This window comes from Xiphophorus couchianus, chromosome 18 (assembly GCF_001444195.1).
Source record: "Xiphophorus couchianus chromosome 18, X_couchianus-1.0, whole genome shotgun sequence".
Classification (NCBI taxonomy): domain Eukaryota; kingdom Metazoa; phylum Chordata; class Actinopteri; order Cyprinodontiformes; family Poeciliidae; genus Xiphophorus; species Xiphophorus couchianus.
In genome coordinates, this window is record NC_040245.1 from 17,788,343 (window position 1) to 17,805,828 (window position 17,486).

The 17,486-nt window shown below is 36.5% G+C and overlaps 1 protein-coding gene across 8 annotated transcripts in view; it reads left to right on the plus strand.

Moving 5' to 3' along the window:
* The window catches only part of dync2h1 (dynein cytoplasmic 2 heavy chain 1), a 102,719-nt gene that overhangs the window by 31,587 nt on the left and 53,646 nt on the right, over positions 1 to 17,486 (plus strand). For 3 of the 8 annotated variants that reach the window (XM_027998920.1, XM_027998923.1, XM_027998922.1), the window contains exons 52-71: positions 1,271 to 1,435; positions 2,073 to 2,197; positions 2,425 to 2,673; positions 2,959 to 3,067; positions 3,559 to 3,672; positions 4,109 to 4,251; positions 4,944 to 5,022; positions 5,473 to 5,636; positions 6,260 to 6,397; positions 8,067 to 8,180; positions 8,291 to 8,451; positions 8,533 to 8,656; positions 8,813 to 8,934; positions 9,112 to 9,198; positions 10,438 to 10,564; positions 11,258 to 11,399; positions 12,771 to 12,880; positions 13,355 to 13,375; positions 14,146 to 14,244; positions 14,661 to 14,784. In XM_027998920.1, the coding sequence (XP_027854721.1) occupies positions 1,271 to 1,435; positions 2,073 to 2,197; positions 2,425 to 2,673; positions 2,959 to 3,067; positions 3,559 to 3,672; positions 4,109 to 4,251; positions 4,944 to 5,022; positions 5,473 to 5,636; positions 6,260 to 6,397; positions 8,067 to 8,180; positions 8,291 to 8,451; positions 8,533 to 8,656; positions 8,813 to 8,934; positions 9,112 to 9,198; positions 10,438 to 10,564; positions 11,258 to 11,399; positions 12,771 to 12,880; positions 13,355 to 13,375; positions 14,146 to 14,244; positions 14,661 to 14,784 (2,517 nt within the window). The remainder of the gene's footprint in view (positions 1 to 1,270; positions 1,436 to 2,072; positions 2,198 to 2,424; positions 2,674 to 2,958; positions 3,068 to 3,558; positions 3,673 to 4,108; positions 4,252 to 4,943; positions 5,023 to 5,472; positions 5,637 to 6,259; positions 6,398 to 8,066; positions 8,181 to 8,290; positions 8,452 to 8,532; positions 8,657 to 8,812; positions 8,935 to 9,111; positions 9,199 to 10,437; positions 10,565 to 11,257; positions 11,400 to 12,770; positions 12,881 to 13,354; positions 13,376 to 14,145; positions 14,245 to 14,660; positions 14,785 to 17,486) is intronic. The other 5 variants (XM_027998927.1, XM_027998928.1, XM_027998924.1 and 2 more) reach the window with 4 other exon arrangements.

A 17,486-nucleotide genomic window follows, 5' to 3' on the forward strand; every position in this document is an offset into this window, starting at 1 on the left:
GTTTGGATGCTCTAAAATTTTACCACCCCCTTTTTTTTCATTCTTTCTCGTCTTTGTTCATTTCCTTTCTGTCACTTGTCTTGCTCTCCTTCTATGATCCTCTCTTCCTTCTTCTCTTCTTCTGGTCCTCATTTTCCTCTTTGTTGAATGTATTCCAGCTGTGATAGTCTGATTATTAATTAATTAATTAAATGTTGATATACAAAATTCTCTTTTCCCATGATGATCAATTCTTCAACTAACTTTGCATCTTCTTCCCATTTCCCTACCTTTCTGATTACCTTCTTTCTGGTATGTATAAACTTTCTCTTCTTTTTTCTGTGATTTTCCTTGTGCATTTGTCTTTGCTGAGTTTCTCTATACATGCATGGTACCATTTTTATTCACTTTTATGACCTTGGTGTTTAAGTCATTACAATGTGACTTTTTGACAGCAAATTTAAGGCACGGAATCATCTTGTCATCTCGCCACAACATACCTATATAACATACCTAGATCTAGCTGTATATATGGATATTACATTTAAAACTGCCACCTACGAAAAAAACATTTTTCAGACTAGTCACCCCCACCTACGCACACCTGCCAGAAGGCCTTCCTACAGTGACATCATGCTCTGAGAAAGAGACAGCTGGGAGCCCTTCAATAACTGGTTTGAACATTTTCTAACAGCACAGCCTAATGTGGTACACATAGCCCTCAGACACTCCAAATACCAATTTAATGGGATATGAAGGCATCTGTAGAATCCAAGTCCGCTCCTCAGAGATACTAGAACAGCCAGAGCCTAACAAAGAGTCTCTGTCACCCTGTGAAAAGTTTGTTTTGTGATTCATCACAAAACAAACTTTTTTGAGCAAAAGAGGTTTTAATAGCAAAAGAGGGATCTGCTCGTAGTAGTGGCCTTAAAATTATCCATAATTTTTTGTTTAGTTTTTAATAATGTCGCCAACTTTTTATGTCGATTTCCAAGTATGAATTGTGTTTTTCTGTAGGACTGAGAGAGTTCTATTTTAACTAAAGTAGCTGCCACAGGAACTCAGTTGGTTAATACTTTGTAACTCATTCTTATGTTAAAATGTCATACTATTGAGCAAAGCCACAGTTATGGAAAAAACTGTAAAGTATTTTTTTCTTTTCTATTCATTTTATTTTAATTAAAAATTGGGAATAGAAGTTCATAATTGTAATGTTCATAGCAAATCTATATCTTTTTTTGTAAGTCAAAGTGTGAAAATGTCTTTATTTGTGTGTCCTCTTCTTTTTCAGCTCAATCTAACTTAACAGACAGCATCTTGGAAGTGGTGGCTAATGAGGGCAGGAGGCTCTTCAGAGACCGGCTGGTTTCTTCTAAAGACATTCACAACTTCGACAACATTCTCTCCTCCATCATTCAGGGAGACTGGGGCTCTGCTGCTCTAGACAACATGAGTGGTATGAAGCAGCTCTTACTTAGCTAAATCATCAGCCGTTATGTTTATTCATAGCAGAAGTATGTTTTATACTGGAGATAATTTGCTTCAAGCTGTGCATATCATGTACATTTGCCAAATGCCACTCATGCCTGAAGAATAGCTGTAATGTATAACCTCAGAGTTTGTTTGACAGTTTTACATCTGGCAGTTTTTCTCCTAATGGTCTTTCCACATTCTGCGAACCTGCAGCAAATTAATCATTTCTTTCTTTTTCCCAGTTGGTTTGGTTTCTTTAAATCACATGACTAACACACAAATTGTGTGACTAGTGAAGTATTTTTTCCTCTGATTGTAGAGGAATGCCCCCCAGTGGTGATAAAATCTAATTTATATCTACATGTTGCAGGTTGGAGGTGTCAGGAATTAGCTATAGATTGTAGATGGCAAGGTGTCAAATATACTTTGCTTGAACCTTCTAGAATAAAAAAATAGATCAAGTGAATGAATGAATTAAGAATACCATCCCTTAGTTTCTATGCTGTATAGACAATCAAAAACAGTGTGGATGTTTAATAAAAGTTGTTCTTACACCATTTCAATCGAACATGTGTAGCTATGTTATTAATTGTTTGGGCTATTTCTTTCCCTTTCTGAAGATGGTTTCTATGTGACATGGGGATCCTCTGAAGGGCCTGTCATGACTCCAGGCCAGCCTCTGCCTCCTCATGGAAAACAGCTCGGTTGTCTGGGTTCTGCTGATTTGAAACAGGTTATACTGAAGGTATGAAAAGAAAAAAAACTAAATATTTTCTGTATCGGTTTGACTGTGCATCAATATGGGTTTACATGCACAATTAATCACATTCTTACGCCTTAATTATAAACACTGTTGTCATATGCTGCCACTCTACTCTTGTGGGTTACACGCTTGTTTTTTGTTGGTTTTTTTGTTGTTCATCACATTTTTCATTCATTTTATTGTTTGGTTCATGCTTTCCTTTCTAATAGGGAGTTACACTGTACAGTCGTGACAACAAAGAGCTCGACCTTCTACTGTTCTGGGAAGTGTGTGACTTTGTGTCCAGAGTGGATCGGGTCCTGACTCGACCTGGTGGCTCTCTGCTTCTGGCAGGAAGGAGCGGAGTGGGTCGGCACACCGCCACGTGCCTGGTGTCACATATGCACGGATACACCTTGTTCACACCTAAAATCTCCCGTGGATATACCCTTAAAAATTTCAGCAATGATCTTAAGATGGTGAGAAAGGCCTAATTGCCTTGGCTGCTTTATATGAATGTCAAACAATTACATACATTTTTACAGAATGCTTGTGGAGTTTCTCACAAAATAGCTACAAATGTCTTGTGATTCATTTAAAACGTTTTTTTGTCTTTTCATAGTAATTAACAACAATTGTTTTAGCATAAAGAAAAAAGTTATTATTACCCAAATAAGATTTTGTCTGTATGCCTCTGTTGTATTTATACGGACCTTTTTTTATGTATCAGATATAACAAATATGTTTGTGTACATGACACTTAGGTGATGCAAATGGCCGGTCTGGAAGGTCAGCAGGTGGTTCTCCTGTTGGAGGATTATCAGTTTGTCCATCCAGCTTTTTTAGAGATGGTAAACAGCCTGCTGTCTTCAGGTTTGTATTACATAATCTGCCTGATCCTTCCATGTGACTCCAAATATCAACATTATATTTTTTTTCTGAAACTGCTATTTGTGGCATCTAAGGAACTTTAGATGCTTTTTATTAAAGATTAAAAACAAATCTTAAAAATGGCTATGGCAACACATTTAAAAAGCTGAGAAAAAGGGAAACAAAGGGAAAAACTTTACATAAAACTGCAGAATTATAATACCACTGCATAGGCTTGTACATTTATTGCAGTTTGATGAGCGATGAAAAGTGATTAAAAAAAAAAACCTCTACAAAAATGTGGGATTCATGTTTGAACTCCAACCACTGCTGAAACACTATATCATATTGATTTCTTTGCATTCACAATTTTAAGCTTGTATTGAAAATACCTAGTAAATTTAAGTCAGGTAAAGTCATGTACTTTGGCATTAAAAATGTATAGGAAGCCTTGTTCTGCTCTTTTGATCTGAAACAAACGGTTCTGCATCTAGGTGAGGTTCCAGGTCTGTATACCCCAGAGGAACTGGAGCCTTTGCTTTCATCACTCAAGGATGCAGCATCCCAGGATGGCTTCACCAGACCTCTCTACGACTACTTTTCTCACAGTGAGTGCAGGATAATGATTACAATAATATTCCATATATACCCATATTTTTTTATTTATTTCATTTATTTATTACGTGCTCATCTGGGAAGCACGTACTCAACCTCCTTTCTCTGCCAATTTTTGTTACACGTGTTATTTCCTATCACAACTTGTTCTTGTCTTTGATTTTATCTGACTCTGGTCTTCTGTGTCCCCGCTGTGCAGCGGTGTGAGCTGTAGATACAGTACTGTGCCACCAATGCTAAGGTTACTGTGAGAAAATCAAATCAATAGCTGTATTATGGTCACAGTTAACCCCCCTTGAAAAGCTCCCTGCGCAATTTCACTTTCCACCTCTGCTGCAGCAATATATACTGAAAAAAATTATCTTAGACACCAAGCTAGTTTCTGTCTGTACCGTTTGTGATAAAACATCCAATATTCATGTTATTCAGGAATTCAACAGAACCTCCACATTGTCCTGATCATGGACTGCTCCAATTCTAACTTCACAATCAACTGTGAAAGTAACCCAGCTTTCTACCGCAAGTGCTCTGTCCAGTGGATGGAAGGATGGTCAGAGAGCAGCATGAAGAAGGTCAGTGCAGGAGAACCAACTAATGCTGCTGAGTTTTTATGCATTTTTATAATTAATTTTGAACTATAAAATTTAAAAAGCAATGCACAAACAAAATTTAATTGTTTGCTTGATACGAGATTTATATATCAGAAACAACAGATATTTAAATGAAAGTCATTTCCAAACCAGAAGCCTGATCCAGTTTCTCAAACATCCCTTATTAGAAGGTGGTCTGATGGAGAGGTTTGTTCTGAAAAAAAGGGTAAATGTATCTTCAAAGCCATTAAAACAGCATCTTTAAAACACTGCAGTAAAGATTAGGTACAAGGAACATGTCTTATGGACAAATTATTGGATAAAACATAATCTGACTTTATAAATTCACCTAGATCTTCTGTCCTAATGAACTAAGATTACCTTTAAATGAACCAAGTAGTAGAGCTACTACTGACATTAGCAGTGCTTTGTCAGACTTCCTCTCCCATAGACAGTGCTTGTGGATGAGGGTTTTGTGTTTTTACTGTTTACTTTTTGTCTTCTCAGAAATTATTCAAATTCTTGCTCAGTACGATGAATCTAGTCAGTGACAAAATTCATAAAAAGATATTGTTTTAAATTCACATGAAACTAACATGTTTTATCTATGACTCCAAAGGAACAGATTCATCATTGCTTTCTATGAAAATCTAACATTCCCTATTTTGGATTAGATTCCTGAGTTAGTGCTGGCGAAAACAGAACAAGGAGATGAGAATGAAAAAAAGAAGGCAGCCAAAAGGAAAAGCTCAGGTAGGAGCGGATGGACAAAAATACAAATGTAATATTTTTAAATGATTTAGGACATGGTTCTATTTTTGTGTGTCTATTAATTTTCTGGATTATTGTGTCATTTCCTTTTATAAATTCATCAATGCATGTGTGTTAATTTTTAAGAAATGTGTCTGACACGTTCTGAATGTATTCCTCGCTGTCTTAATGATCCAAAAATAAATTTGTGTTTTTCAAGCTAACTTGCTTGTAACAGCTGCATCCACGCGTGCAATAAAAAGATTGCTGAACATATGTCTTGCTAGATATTATTTTTCCATGTTTTGTTAATTTATTGTTATGCTCTCATTTAACTAAAACACTCTTTAAAATAACACTTCAGATGTTTGATTGAGTCCACGTCAAGGTTGATGCATAAGTATAAACATAAAGAAGTTTATGATTAAAACCATTTTTATCCTTGAATATCAGCAGGGTCAGAACCAGGAGACCTGGGTCGTTTGTTTTTAATGGTTCATGAATCATGCAAAGAAAATGGTGCGACGCCGAGCCAGTATATGGCCTTCCTGCACGTGTACACAACACTACACAGCCGGAAGCAAAACCAGCTTACGACAAGACAGCAGCATCTACAGGTAAGTGTCAGCCATGCATTATGCACCAAATAGTTTTCCCATCTTTACATCCTTTTCTTTAAGAAATATTTTTTCTGCTATTATCTACTTTCTTGGGAGTTTTACCTTCTAAAAGTATTCATACATCTATACATTTAAATATTTTTGTATTACAATATTTCACATTGTAAACACATACTTCAATGTTTTTATTGGGATTTGATGATTTATGGAAACCAAATGATGAATTTATGTACAGTGCAGTTAAAGGTGATGACATTGAAAAGCTTGTTTGTATGTATTTGACCAGTAGTACTTTGTAGAAACAACAGCTTCTCAGGTTTGTTCTGAAAAATAGTATAAAACAGTAATGATGTTCAAAACAGTTAAAGCAATAAAATGTTGTTTTGGTCAAATGGAGAGTACCTTCCCTAGTAGATGATTAAAACATATTAATGCAATGGTTTTTTTTTATTTGGTAGAGTATTTGGGATCATGTAATTTTGGCACAATGGGATTTTTGTTAAGACATCAATCTTAAACATTTACAAGTGAGTGTTTTAGTAAGATGCCACATGTTCCCAATTTGCATAAATCCTGATTGTGTCTCATCTATCACATCTTAAGTTAGCTTGTGTCTTCAGGCAGGTGTGTCCAAGCTGAACGAGGCCAAAGCATTGGTTGATGATTTAAAGAGGCGAGCTGCCGAGCAGAGCGCGCTGCTGAAAACCAAACAACAGGAGGCAGATGCTGCCCTGCAGGAAATCACCTCCTCCATGCAGGTGTGTTTGGGTGTACATGTATGTTTGTGGCAATCATTGCTAAGCAGGGCAATTCTCCTCCAGGCTTTCATGTCTTTTGCAACCCACCTCTTCTCATAACGCACCAAACTTTTCCTGGATTTCCCCTGGCTGTGCCTTCCTGTAGTGAAAACTTTTTTATTTACCTTATGAGCATATGTGCACTTGTTTGTTTTGTTTCTTCTCATCTCTTGATACTTGTTTCCATTTTGGTTTCCGGGTTCTGTCTTGAGGACAGACAGCTGAATGTAAGGACGGATAAAAAGGAAGCTGAAATTCGTCAGTATTCACTCTGTGGGGAATGTGCATTTTCATTTTGATGGAGTAAGGAGGGAGAAAAGTGAAAAAGTAAAACAACAAATGTCAGTGGAACCAGTTTGCAGAGAGATAATTAACCACTAGACTCGTCCCCTTGGACTGTAGCAGGGAGGCTGCCTGTGGAGAGCAAGACAGCAGGAGAGAAAAAAAATGAGCTGAGACAACAAGAGGAAAGCTGCAAACACACATCTATTGAGGCTTAATCATAACGGAAACATTCAATCCAGCATGCAGTAAAAGGCGTAAAAGTCGTATATTAGTCACCTTTTGACTTTAGAAGAGTTCAATAAATTAAGAGTTTTGCATCGGATCAAGTGTGGCTGGATTATATGGCTGAAAAGTGTATCACAATATAAGCATTTAATTTCAGTCAATATCAATAATTATTGATGCATTTTTGTTGTTGTAAATATCTGAAAGGCTGCCAAACATCCTTTTCTGTTATATCCACAGTTTTTACTCTATGTCATTATTTATTTTAAGCAGCTATGAGGCACAGTGGCAAAACCTTAAACTGTTGTTGCGCAAGTTACACAATAAGTTGTTGCTGGGTGACCAAAGAGTGAGTGAATTAGTTGATGCCAGTCACCATGCTTAGCTGGCCGTAAGAGGTTGAGTGACTATTTCTTGTCCAGTCCTAGTATAAAGGCATATGTCATTATTAATAGATCTCAAAAAATTTAATTTCCCTTTTCATCCTGACTTGCAATTTCTGTCTTTGGTAATCCCAAAACTGGATCCATGAGAAAGGCTTGTATGACATAAAAATAAAAATTTTCCATTCACTCAATACTCAGCATGGCATCTAAACTTTGGGCATTTTCAGATGACCAACTATTTTAATTTTAATTCTAGCAATTCTGCCAAGAAGAGTGTTTAATAAGCTAGGATTATCACAGAAACGTTTTTGCTTCAGATTGTGAATTTGAGGTGCATCTCAAGGGACTGTTAATCTGATATTAGTTAATCTAATATTCAATTAGATTAACTAATATCAGATTAGCTAATATGATATTAACTAATATGATATTAACTAATCTGATTAGTTAATTTGATATTAACTAATCTGAGTTTGAATAAATTCAAACTTGAGCAATGAGCACTCAATTTTTGCTTTTGTAATTCAAATAAAAAATTTTGAATAATAAGCCTTTGCTGAATGACTGTAAACCTTCACAAGAACTGCATCAGTAATAAGTTGAATATCAAAATATTAAATATCCCCTTTTTTCTCAAGCACCTTGCTATTTTTTAGTTTGTTTTGTACTCTACTTTATGTTATTGAAGTGTATCATTTTAATTTAGAGCAAGTTCTTTTTTTTTAACAATCCAGAATGCCAGTGACCAGAAGACAGAAATGGAAAAAATCAAAGAGAAAATGGCTCAGGAAATGTCCAAGATTGAAGAGAGAAAAGCCAAAATAGATGATGAGTTGAAGGAAGTTCAAGTAAGTTCTTGGCTTGACTGCCTTGCCCATTACTAGAAAAGCATGCCTTACATTTTCAATACTAGCAATCTCATCTGCATTATCGCTCACTTAACCATGCTGCCCTGCAGCCTTTGGTAGATGAAGCCAAGCGTGCAGTTGGAAACATCAAGCCTGAAGCTCTGTCTGAGATCCGCTCTCTCCGCATGCCCCCTGATGTCATCAGAGACATCCTTGAGGGAGTACTGAGACTTATGGGCGTCTTTGATACCACCTGGGTCAGCATGAAAAGGTAACTTTTCAACTCCTTACTGACTTCTCTGATACCAGAGTGCTCTCTCTTGCTTCTCTTTAACTCTGTTGTTTTCTGCAGCTTTCTGGCTAAGCGTGGTGTGAGGGAGGATATTGCTACGTTTGATGCTCGAAACATCACCGCAGAGATCCGCCAGAGTGTGGAAGAGCTCCTCAACAGGAACAAGGCTTCTTTCGACCCTAAGGTCAGACAGCCGTGGTTGCAGCCGAATGAGATATAAATGTGTTTTTGGTAGATGTTAGTATTCTCTTGATGCTGTTCTGTTTCTGGGGCTTGGAGGTGACATTGTGACTGCTGTGTCTGAGTTGTTTCTGACAGTAGGTGCTGTTTTTGCTCTCAGAATGCAAAGCGTGCGAGTGCAGCAGCTGCTCCTCTGGCTGCCTGGGTCAAAGCAAATGTCCAATACTCCTTTGTATTGGAGAGAATCGAGCCATTGGAAAGAGAACAAGCTGGACTTCTGGAGTAAGAGACAAACACGCCTCAAAAAAACACCTGATATAATTTTAATTTAATCAAGCACCTGCTTGAAAATATTATGTTATACACAAACAGAATGTATAGCCTCTGTCAATCCTAAGAAAGACAAATGTATGAGAAACAATTTTATGTGTGTTTGTGTGTGTTTGTCTATCTGAACAGAAACCTTAAAAAAACAGAAAGTAGGAAGAATAACCTAGAGGACCAGCTCAACAATGTTGGAGCTAAAGTCAACAAGTTGAAAGAGAAGTATGCCCTCCCTTGTCTTCCATCAATTTTTATTATCTGTTAATTCTTTTATTTTTGTTTATCTTGTGGGACTTATGGTTACCTATTTTGCCTAAGTAGTCTGAGTCTAGCCAAAGGTTTCTTGCTTTTAGTACAAGAGTCCCAGCATGAAAAGAACATGGATGAGTTTATATATATATATATATATATATATATATATATATATATCCCTAACAAAATAAATATATATATATATATATATCCCTAACAAAATATATATATATATATATATATATATATATATATATATATATATATATATATATATATCCCTAACAAAATGCCGCTGTGGGAAGTGAGTCAAATTGCTGATATCAATAACTTAGTGAAAAACGATCTTGAAATGCAGATAGTGCACATCCTACGTCTCTTTGAATCTGTGTTGCTTTGAGTGTTACAAAACAAGTTAAGCTGGTGAAATTACATTAGCCCTTCCTTGGAAAAGACAATGTTTGTTTGAAATTCAGATAAAAGCCTCTCTATCAATGCTCTTTTTTTGCATACACCTGTCATTGTTAGTACCACAGATATTGCATTTTGTCGAGAAAAGCATTTTTATAGCAGACTGTCTTTTATCAATTTCTATTTTTCCTAAAAGCAGTCTTGCACATAAACACATCCAGTCCCAGAACACATCCTCTGGTTATCTGTTGGAATTAATCTGTCCTTCTTTAGCCTCATATAGTTTCAGTTTACATAATAATATTATTTCCGGGTTCATCAAAAGTGTTAGTTATGGATCAGGGTGGAAAAGCATTTTTTTCTGTCATGTTTCTGAGATTTGTCCATACTATCCCTCTTTTCTTAGACCTATTTTCTGTTCTTATTTTCTTGTGTTTCATAATTATCTACTGTTTAGTCGTGTAATTGGTAAATTACAAAATGTCTAAACGTTCCAGTGCAAGCCACTGGATATTTTAACACTCTCAGCCTGTGTTATTATCTGGTCTTATAAGACCAGATAATCCTCCTGAATATTGTTACATAATATGAATGAGTCTCAATTTCTGTCTGTTTTCTAAATAAAAAAAGGTCAGTATAGAAACTGAAAATAACTTTGCTTTGCACAAGGGTTCAAGCAAATTAAATAATAAATAAATAATGTATAAAACTACTAAGATGATTCAGCTCTAAACGTATTGTTTTAGCCACAAAAATCCTTCCACACATCATCTTCTCCACACAATCTTCACTCTTCAGGTTTCAGCGTCACACTGCCGAGGCTGCAAAGCTGGAGGCTGAGGTGACTAAAGCTCAGGACACGATCACTGCAGCCCAGCAGCTCATATCACAGCTGGACGGAGAACACACACGTTGGAATGCACAGGTAGCTTGATGCATGGGTGTGCTGACATGCGCACCGCTGTGGGGGGGTTTACAAATGTACTCCAAAAGGGGCTCGTTTACAATGTAAGAAGCAACAGGAGCCGTCAGTGTGAGTGTGCGTGAGAGAGAGACATAGAGGAATGGATCCCGCTGCCTTGGGTCCCCTCTGGCTGTTTTTACTCCTCTCAACAGCATCTGTCTGCGCCTTAATTAAAACACTCAATCTCAGGCTGACACACTCACTCACTCACACCCACACTCCCATACTCTCATGGCCTTTTTCAAGGCAGCAACTTAACTTTCTGAGCACGTATTTCTATACAGTCTCGCTTAAACATATGCACATCGGCACTTTTTTTGCACACTCATCACTAGCTACAGTATATGTTAATTTGTTTAAGCCATTTAACTTTTTTCCAAAGAAAGGAGACCTGTACTCAATTAGCCTAATTTTATCCTCCGCTATCATTTGGCATACCACCAAAGTACTCTAAAGGAATCCTGATCAAAACAGAAGTGTGTTGCTGTCATTTAACTGTCCTGCTTTGCTCATTATCTCCTTTCATTCTCACCTTTCTTTACAATCTTTCCTCTTATTTCTCTCAAATCCCAATTGTGCCTGTGTTTCATACTTTATTAACCTGCTCCTCCGTCTGCTCAGCAATCTTCTCTGTCTTGTTCGTTTTTGTTTCAGATGTCTGAGATACAGAATGAGTTGGACACACTTCCTCTCAGGGCTCTGCTTGCTGCAGCCTTCATCACCTACCTGTCTGCGGCTTCTGAAGATCGAAGGAGACACTGCCTGGATACGTGGATGGCTCAATCTGGATTACAGAGTAAAATACAGAAATTGTGCCTTTAGCATACTGTGACCACCATATGTATGAGTCGTGTGCTTACAATTCGCACTAACGCTCCTCCACCCACACATGGCCCAATGCCCTGTGTTGATACATATTGTGAAAGTACTTACTATGCCTTCACTAGTTGTTTAGCAATAATTTAGGTAAAAATAACCTTTTTTATTTGTCAAATTTGAATGATTTTGTGTTATTTTTTTAAAGTTGCCTTCTTATTCTGTTTTACAACTGCTGTCTGATCTACTTACACGAGACACTCTTTCAAGCATTCTCGCATCCTTTTTGTTATAATTAATTGCTAGTTAGTACCCAAGACTAATTATACTCATAGCTCAAGCACTTCTGTAAAATATCAGGACCACAGTGACTGTAAATGAACATTGACAATTACAGTAGAGTGTCTTACTAGTTTGAATTGATTAATGTTAATTCTGTTTTGTGTAAAAACAAACAAAAAGAACTGAATGTTTCTTTCAGCCTTGTGGGGTTGAAAAAAGGTAAACACTTTTGAAAGAATGAATGAAGAGAATGAGGAGAGAACAATTCAGTTTAACACACATCGCTAAAAGATGTTTATTGATATGTTCATTTATGGATTAATCCTTTTTCCTTTGCTTTCTGAATGAAAAACAAACTAAGGTAATCTAAGAAATAATACTAAACAGGGCTTATTATGCAAAATTTACATTAGTGAGCTTAATATCATTTCATAATGTTACTACCTCATCAACACACACGTAGTGTTACTTTGATGTTGATTTTGTTCTTGCATGTTTGAGAAATCCTTGAATCTCCACTGGGTGCCTAAATGTGTGCTCATACAATGCAAAGCCTATTTACTCTAAACCTCTGCATCGGAGCTGCAGTCCCCAGCTGAGATTCCACCTCACCGAGCATACCTCCCCTGAGCCTCCCCCACTCAGCGCCACCAAACTAGCACTTAGCAAACACCTGGTGGAACTGCAGGTCTGCTGAGCTTCTCATGCAAACTACATCACCATTAAGAATGATTGTAAACTGAATCAGAGGAGCATTATTGTGATGACCTGCTGAAAGGGGAGTGTTGGGAAGGGTAGGAGGTTCTTAAAGAGACAGAGGCTAATATTAAGGCATTTGGTAAGACTATGATCTGGAGTAAATTTCTTTTTAAGATATACTTGATAAATACAGCATTTTTATAACAACTAAAGGTAATATGGCTACTCGTATGTGCTATAAAATGGCACTGTGTGCCTGAAAAATACTTAATAACGCCCTTTTATAACAACAATAGCATGAAGGTTTAAACAGAACCAAAATACACGAACTGTAGCTGACCATCTCTATTTGTATCTGTTTGTTTATCAGAGTTTGACTTGCGATCGTTCCTGTGCTCGGAGAGTGAACAGTTGATATGGAAGAGTCAAGGGCTGCCATCAGATGACCTCTCCATGGAGAATGCACTGGTTATTCTACAGGTAAGACAAATGCCCCACCATGTTCTACAGGCTTTTGGTTTAATAAAATAATATGTGAATTTTTATGTTTCAAACATCAACAGCAACAACAGTTATAAACTAGGTTGTCTCTGAATGTTTATTTGTTTTCTCTGAGGGTATCATTGGAAAATAAGTAAATCTAAGAATTAAGCATAAATAAAAATGTAAAGTTGTGTCACAGTCAGGCTTCTATTGCACAGATAAACTGGAACTATAATTATGGTCATGAAAAGTTGGATTTGTTCCCTAAATCAAAGAAGGAACCGATAATGGACATGTGATTTTAGTGTTGTGACAGATTTATATATATCTATACACATATTAAAACAGAAACTGGAGAACTTAACAGTGTTTGTATTCATTGCAAAAGGAATGCTTTCATCATTGCCTTTCACCTGTCCTCCATTTGCATGTATTTATTTTGTGTGTTGTTTCTGCCATTGCTGCCTTCAGATTAATACTCTCAAGTTACAGGTAAGAAGTTGTCCTCTCATTAACCCCCATTGTCCACATCTACTTTTTCTTTTGTCTCTCATGTTTTTGTCACCATTAGAAACAGGTCTTTTTTGCTCTTTATGAGGTGAAATATTGTTAGTAATGTAAGAAAGGGATTCCATTTTTGTTTCATTCAACATAAATCTCAACTGATGTAAATTTCTCCATTTAATGTTGATATTTAATGACGTTTTTGGGGACACTTGATGTTTTCTTCATTGCAGTTACTAAATCTCCTTCTGATTGAGCCTGTTTTGGCACTCAGAGCTGAAAGTACTACAGTTATATTTTCAGTTTGTTCAAAGTTTTCTTTTGAGTATTATCATCTGCTGTCAAATCTGTGTTAGCAGCACTGTTTTGTCAAAAAACGTTATGCATATGAAGGTAATTAAAGTGTGGCTATATTTAATTTGTCTTCAGTTTATGAGACTTAAAAAATATTTTGTTATGTCAATTTTCAGTTTTTCTTTTTTCTCATCTTTTTATTTGGTTATTTCAGAAAAAGAAAAGAGACAGCTAGTGTCCAGAACAGATGTTTGTAATAGTTTACAGAATCCCTCAAGAGGCATAAAATTGCAGGACTGACAACATGAGAACATTAACCTTCTTTGACTCGATGATTGTGATGTCATTCAAATAGGATGGCAGCATTGTAACAACATTATTCATGAATTCACAATTACATAACCCTATTCTAAATAAGTTTGTCTTATCTTAAAACGTGGTGTTTAATGTGTTTCTTGTGTCAGAGTGTTGCTTGTCCTTTCCTGATCGACCCATCGTCCAGAGCCACAGAGTGGTTACGCACACATCTTAAAGAACAAAGGCTTGAGGTTATTAACCAGCAGGTAAAAATTCACCAAGTGATTCAGTTAATCCTCTTTTTTTTTGTTTTTTCTTTTCCCCCTCATTTCATCTTTCCAAGTTAATCTACTCCACTAAGGCAATATTTAGGATATAAGTTGCTATAATTTATGTAACTTGGGGTATCGAACACTTTCGTTGCACAACAACAAAAAAAAGATTAGCGAAAGAATTTTGAACTTTATTTCTTTTACTAATTGAAAATAAAAACAATTAGTGTTTTTTGAGTGGTAGAACGTGTGCCCCTCATTTACAGCAGGTTTAGTTCTTGACGCAGCCGTCCTGGATTCCTGGCCTTCATGCCTTTGCTGCATGTCTTCTCCCCTTCGACCATTTTCTGTCTGATAACTCTTAATAAAGGCCACTAGTGGTTTTAATGTTTGTGTGTCTGCTTTTCCAGGACAACAACTTCATCACATCAGTGGAGCTAGCAGTAAGATTTGGTAAAACACTTATCATCCAGGAAATGGATGGTGTTGAACCTGTGCTCTATCCGCTCTTGAGGAAAGACCTCATAGCTCAAGGTATTCACATCCACATACTGATGCGTTTCTACGATGTCTGCTTCACAATCTTCCTGTAAGTCAGTAAATGCTGCTTATGCAGGTTAAAAGTATCAGTTACTTGTAGCTTTAATCAATCAATAAATCAATCAATCAAGTTTATTTGTATAGCAAATTTCAGCAACAAGGCAGTTTAAAGTGTTTCACATCATGAAAACAAAAAATGAAAAATCATAACAACGAACAGTCACCAATTGAAAAATCAGTGACACACATTACATTTTGTTGAGTGCCATCATCAAAATCATCAATACACATCATATATGTTGGTCAGGGTTCCATTTATTATGGCTCAAAAGCAACTCTAAACAGGTGGGTTTTAGTCTTGATTTATAAGAAAAGTTGCTTAACAATCCTTGTAAAGGGAGACATCAGGCATACAATCGAAAATCTGTATTTTTCTTTCTACTGATAAAACGTAGTAGTAATTATTTTAGTAATAGTATCTAAAACATGTATTGTTTATTTAGATGTTGTTACACAGATGCACATGTGGAGGTAAGAAAACAAATTTTGAGGATCATTTTCAACAATTGATTTTTATTTATTTAATTTATAGAGACAGATTGGTTGTCAATTTTGGGTCAAATATAAAATTCATTGTATGAAAGTGATGGGCTCTGCCCCTTAAGTGCCACTCAATGATTTTCCAAACAGCTATTTGTAATATGTGTAGTAAAATCTAGTCTCTCAAGAATAAACCTCTACCTGTAAAGTCTCTCTGGACATGCACTGGACGGAATTTAGTTTGCCAACTACAGTATAAAACACCTCTAGGTGGTTTGTAAAAAAAAAAAAAAGAGGACTGCTGCAGACCAAGTATCACAGCTAAAATCGTTTGTTAAGACTCAATGAAATTTCCTGCGGAACTGCTGCATCACTGGTGTCATCCACAAAAAAATTATCGCAAGCTTGACAGATTTATAAGTTTAATCCCACCAGTTAAACTCCCTCCCGTACTTTCTCATGCAACTGCTTTATAGTAGAAGGTTCGAGAGAAAAAACAAACACAAAAACTCATCACCTGGCATTCTGGCAAGCTAAAGTAGTATGAGTTTATTTATGTAACTAATTAAAGCAATCCAAGCAGAATGTGGTATTTTACTCATTTTCCAGGAGGCAGATATCCATGGAAACCAGTCAGTTAGGAAAAATCGAGCTGGAATATAAACAGATTTGCTCTAGTTCTGAAGTCAATATTCAAGATTTTAGCTTTTCCATCCACAGCTGTATTCATTATGGTTTGGCAGTCACCAAATTAAACTGTAGTTAAAACATCCTTGAATGCAGTAAAGCAGCTTAAAATGCATGTCGAAATCCATCAAAAGCCTGTTGTCTGTCAGAGTTTATTAATGGCTGCTGATCAGCTCCGTTCTTGCTGTCTGGTGATGTAGGTCGCTGCATTGGATTTTGGGATTCTGCAGAACTCGACGCTAACCTCGCCAGGGCGAGCAGTTTTCACATTGCTGGGGGCAAGAATGGGTGGCAAAAAATAATTATTGGATCCCAATGTTGTTGATACGTGGAAAATAAAACTGAGGTTGGTTAAACTAATTAGTACTGAGTGAAACCAAGGAAAATAAAGGAAAATCTGATATTTGGAAAAGCTCTAAAAATTGTTCCAACCAAACAAATTAAAGAGCCGAACTTGTGTGTTCTGACGAGTGGGGCAAAGAGCTTTTATATAACAGACACAAATCCAGCACTTCGGGTGTGAAATGACACACCTCTTCCTTTCTCCCCAGTCAGAGAAAGCTGTTTTTCAGAGATAAAACTGCAGTTCTCAATACACACCTCAAGCATAAGACCACAGAGAAATGCTTAGAACTGTGCTGACAAGATGTTTGTCCTCATGATTTGGTTGCTTTGCTGACATGCTTCAGCACGTCGTCAACACTGCTGCTAAATACGGCCAGTTAAATCTGAAGGACATTCTGCCTCATCCAATAACTGTATGAAGGCATGTTGGGAGAAAAGGAGCAGAGGTTTAGTTGTTTATGGCAACAGAAACAAAACCCTCTCAGTTTAAATTAGAATTTATGATTTAATATTGAGATTTTTGTTGACCATTAAATTTTGATTATTGTGCTCATGTTCACCTGAAATAAAACTTTCAGCGAATATTAATTTATTTGAATATACAGCCTATCAACTAATATGTCAGTGGTTGCAGGTGGTGCTGTATATAAATATTGTTGGAGAAGGCAGGAGCGTCTGAAATAGACAGCCAGAGAGGTCAGTAATGGTCAGAAATTGCCCTTCAGCAGAAGGGCAATTTTAAAAGATAGCCCTGTGCTTGGCTCTATTCTCAGATAAACATAAAAAAACACATTTTCCAGTGTTTTTATCTTTTTATAAAAACTTTGTGTTTTGGAAAATCTTGCAGAGATAATCCAAATACAGGTTTTTATTGTTAGTGTTAATTTGATAATGGAGAAATATACAAATGCAAACCTCGGTATACCTTTAAACTAGAAACCAGCACATGACTTAAAGTGAATACACACATTTTTGACTATCAAAATGTTAAATTCACAGTGCCAAATTTATCAAAGGAGGGGGATTTTGAAGGAATTAAAAACAGTGTTTTGAAGCAGCCTCTCATAGAATTCAATAGGTGAATGTCATCATAGAGTGTGAATAAATAGCACATATTAAAGAAG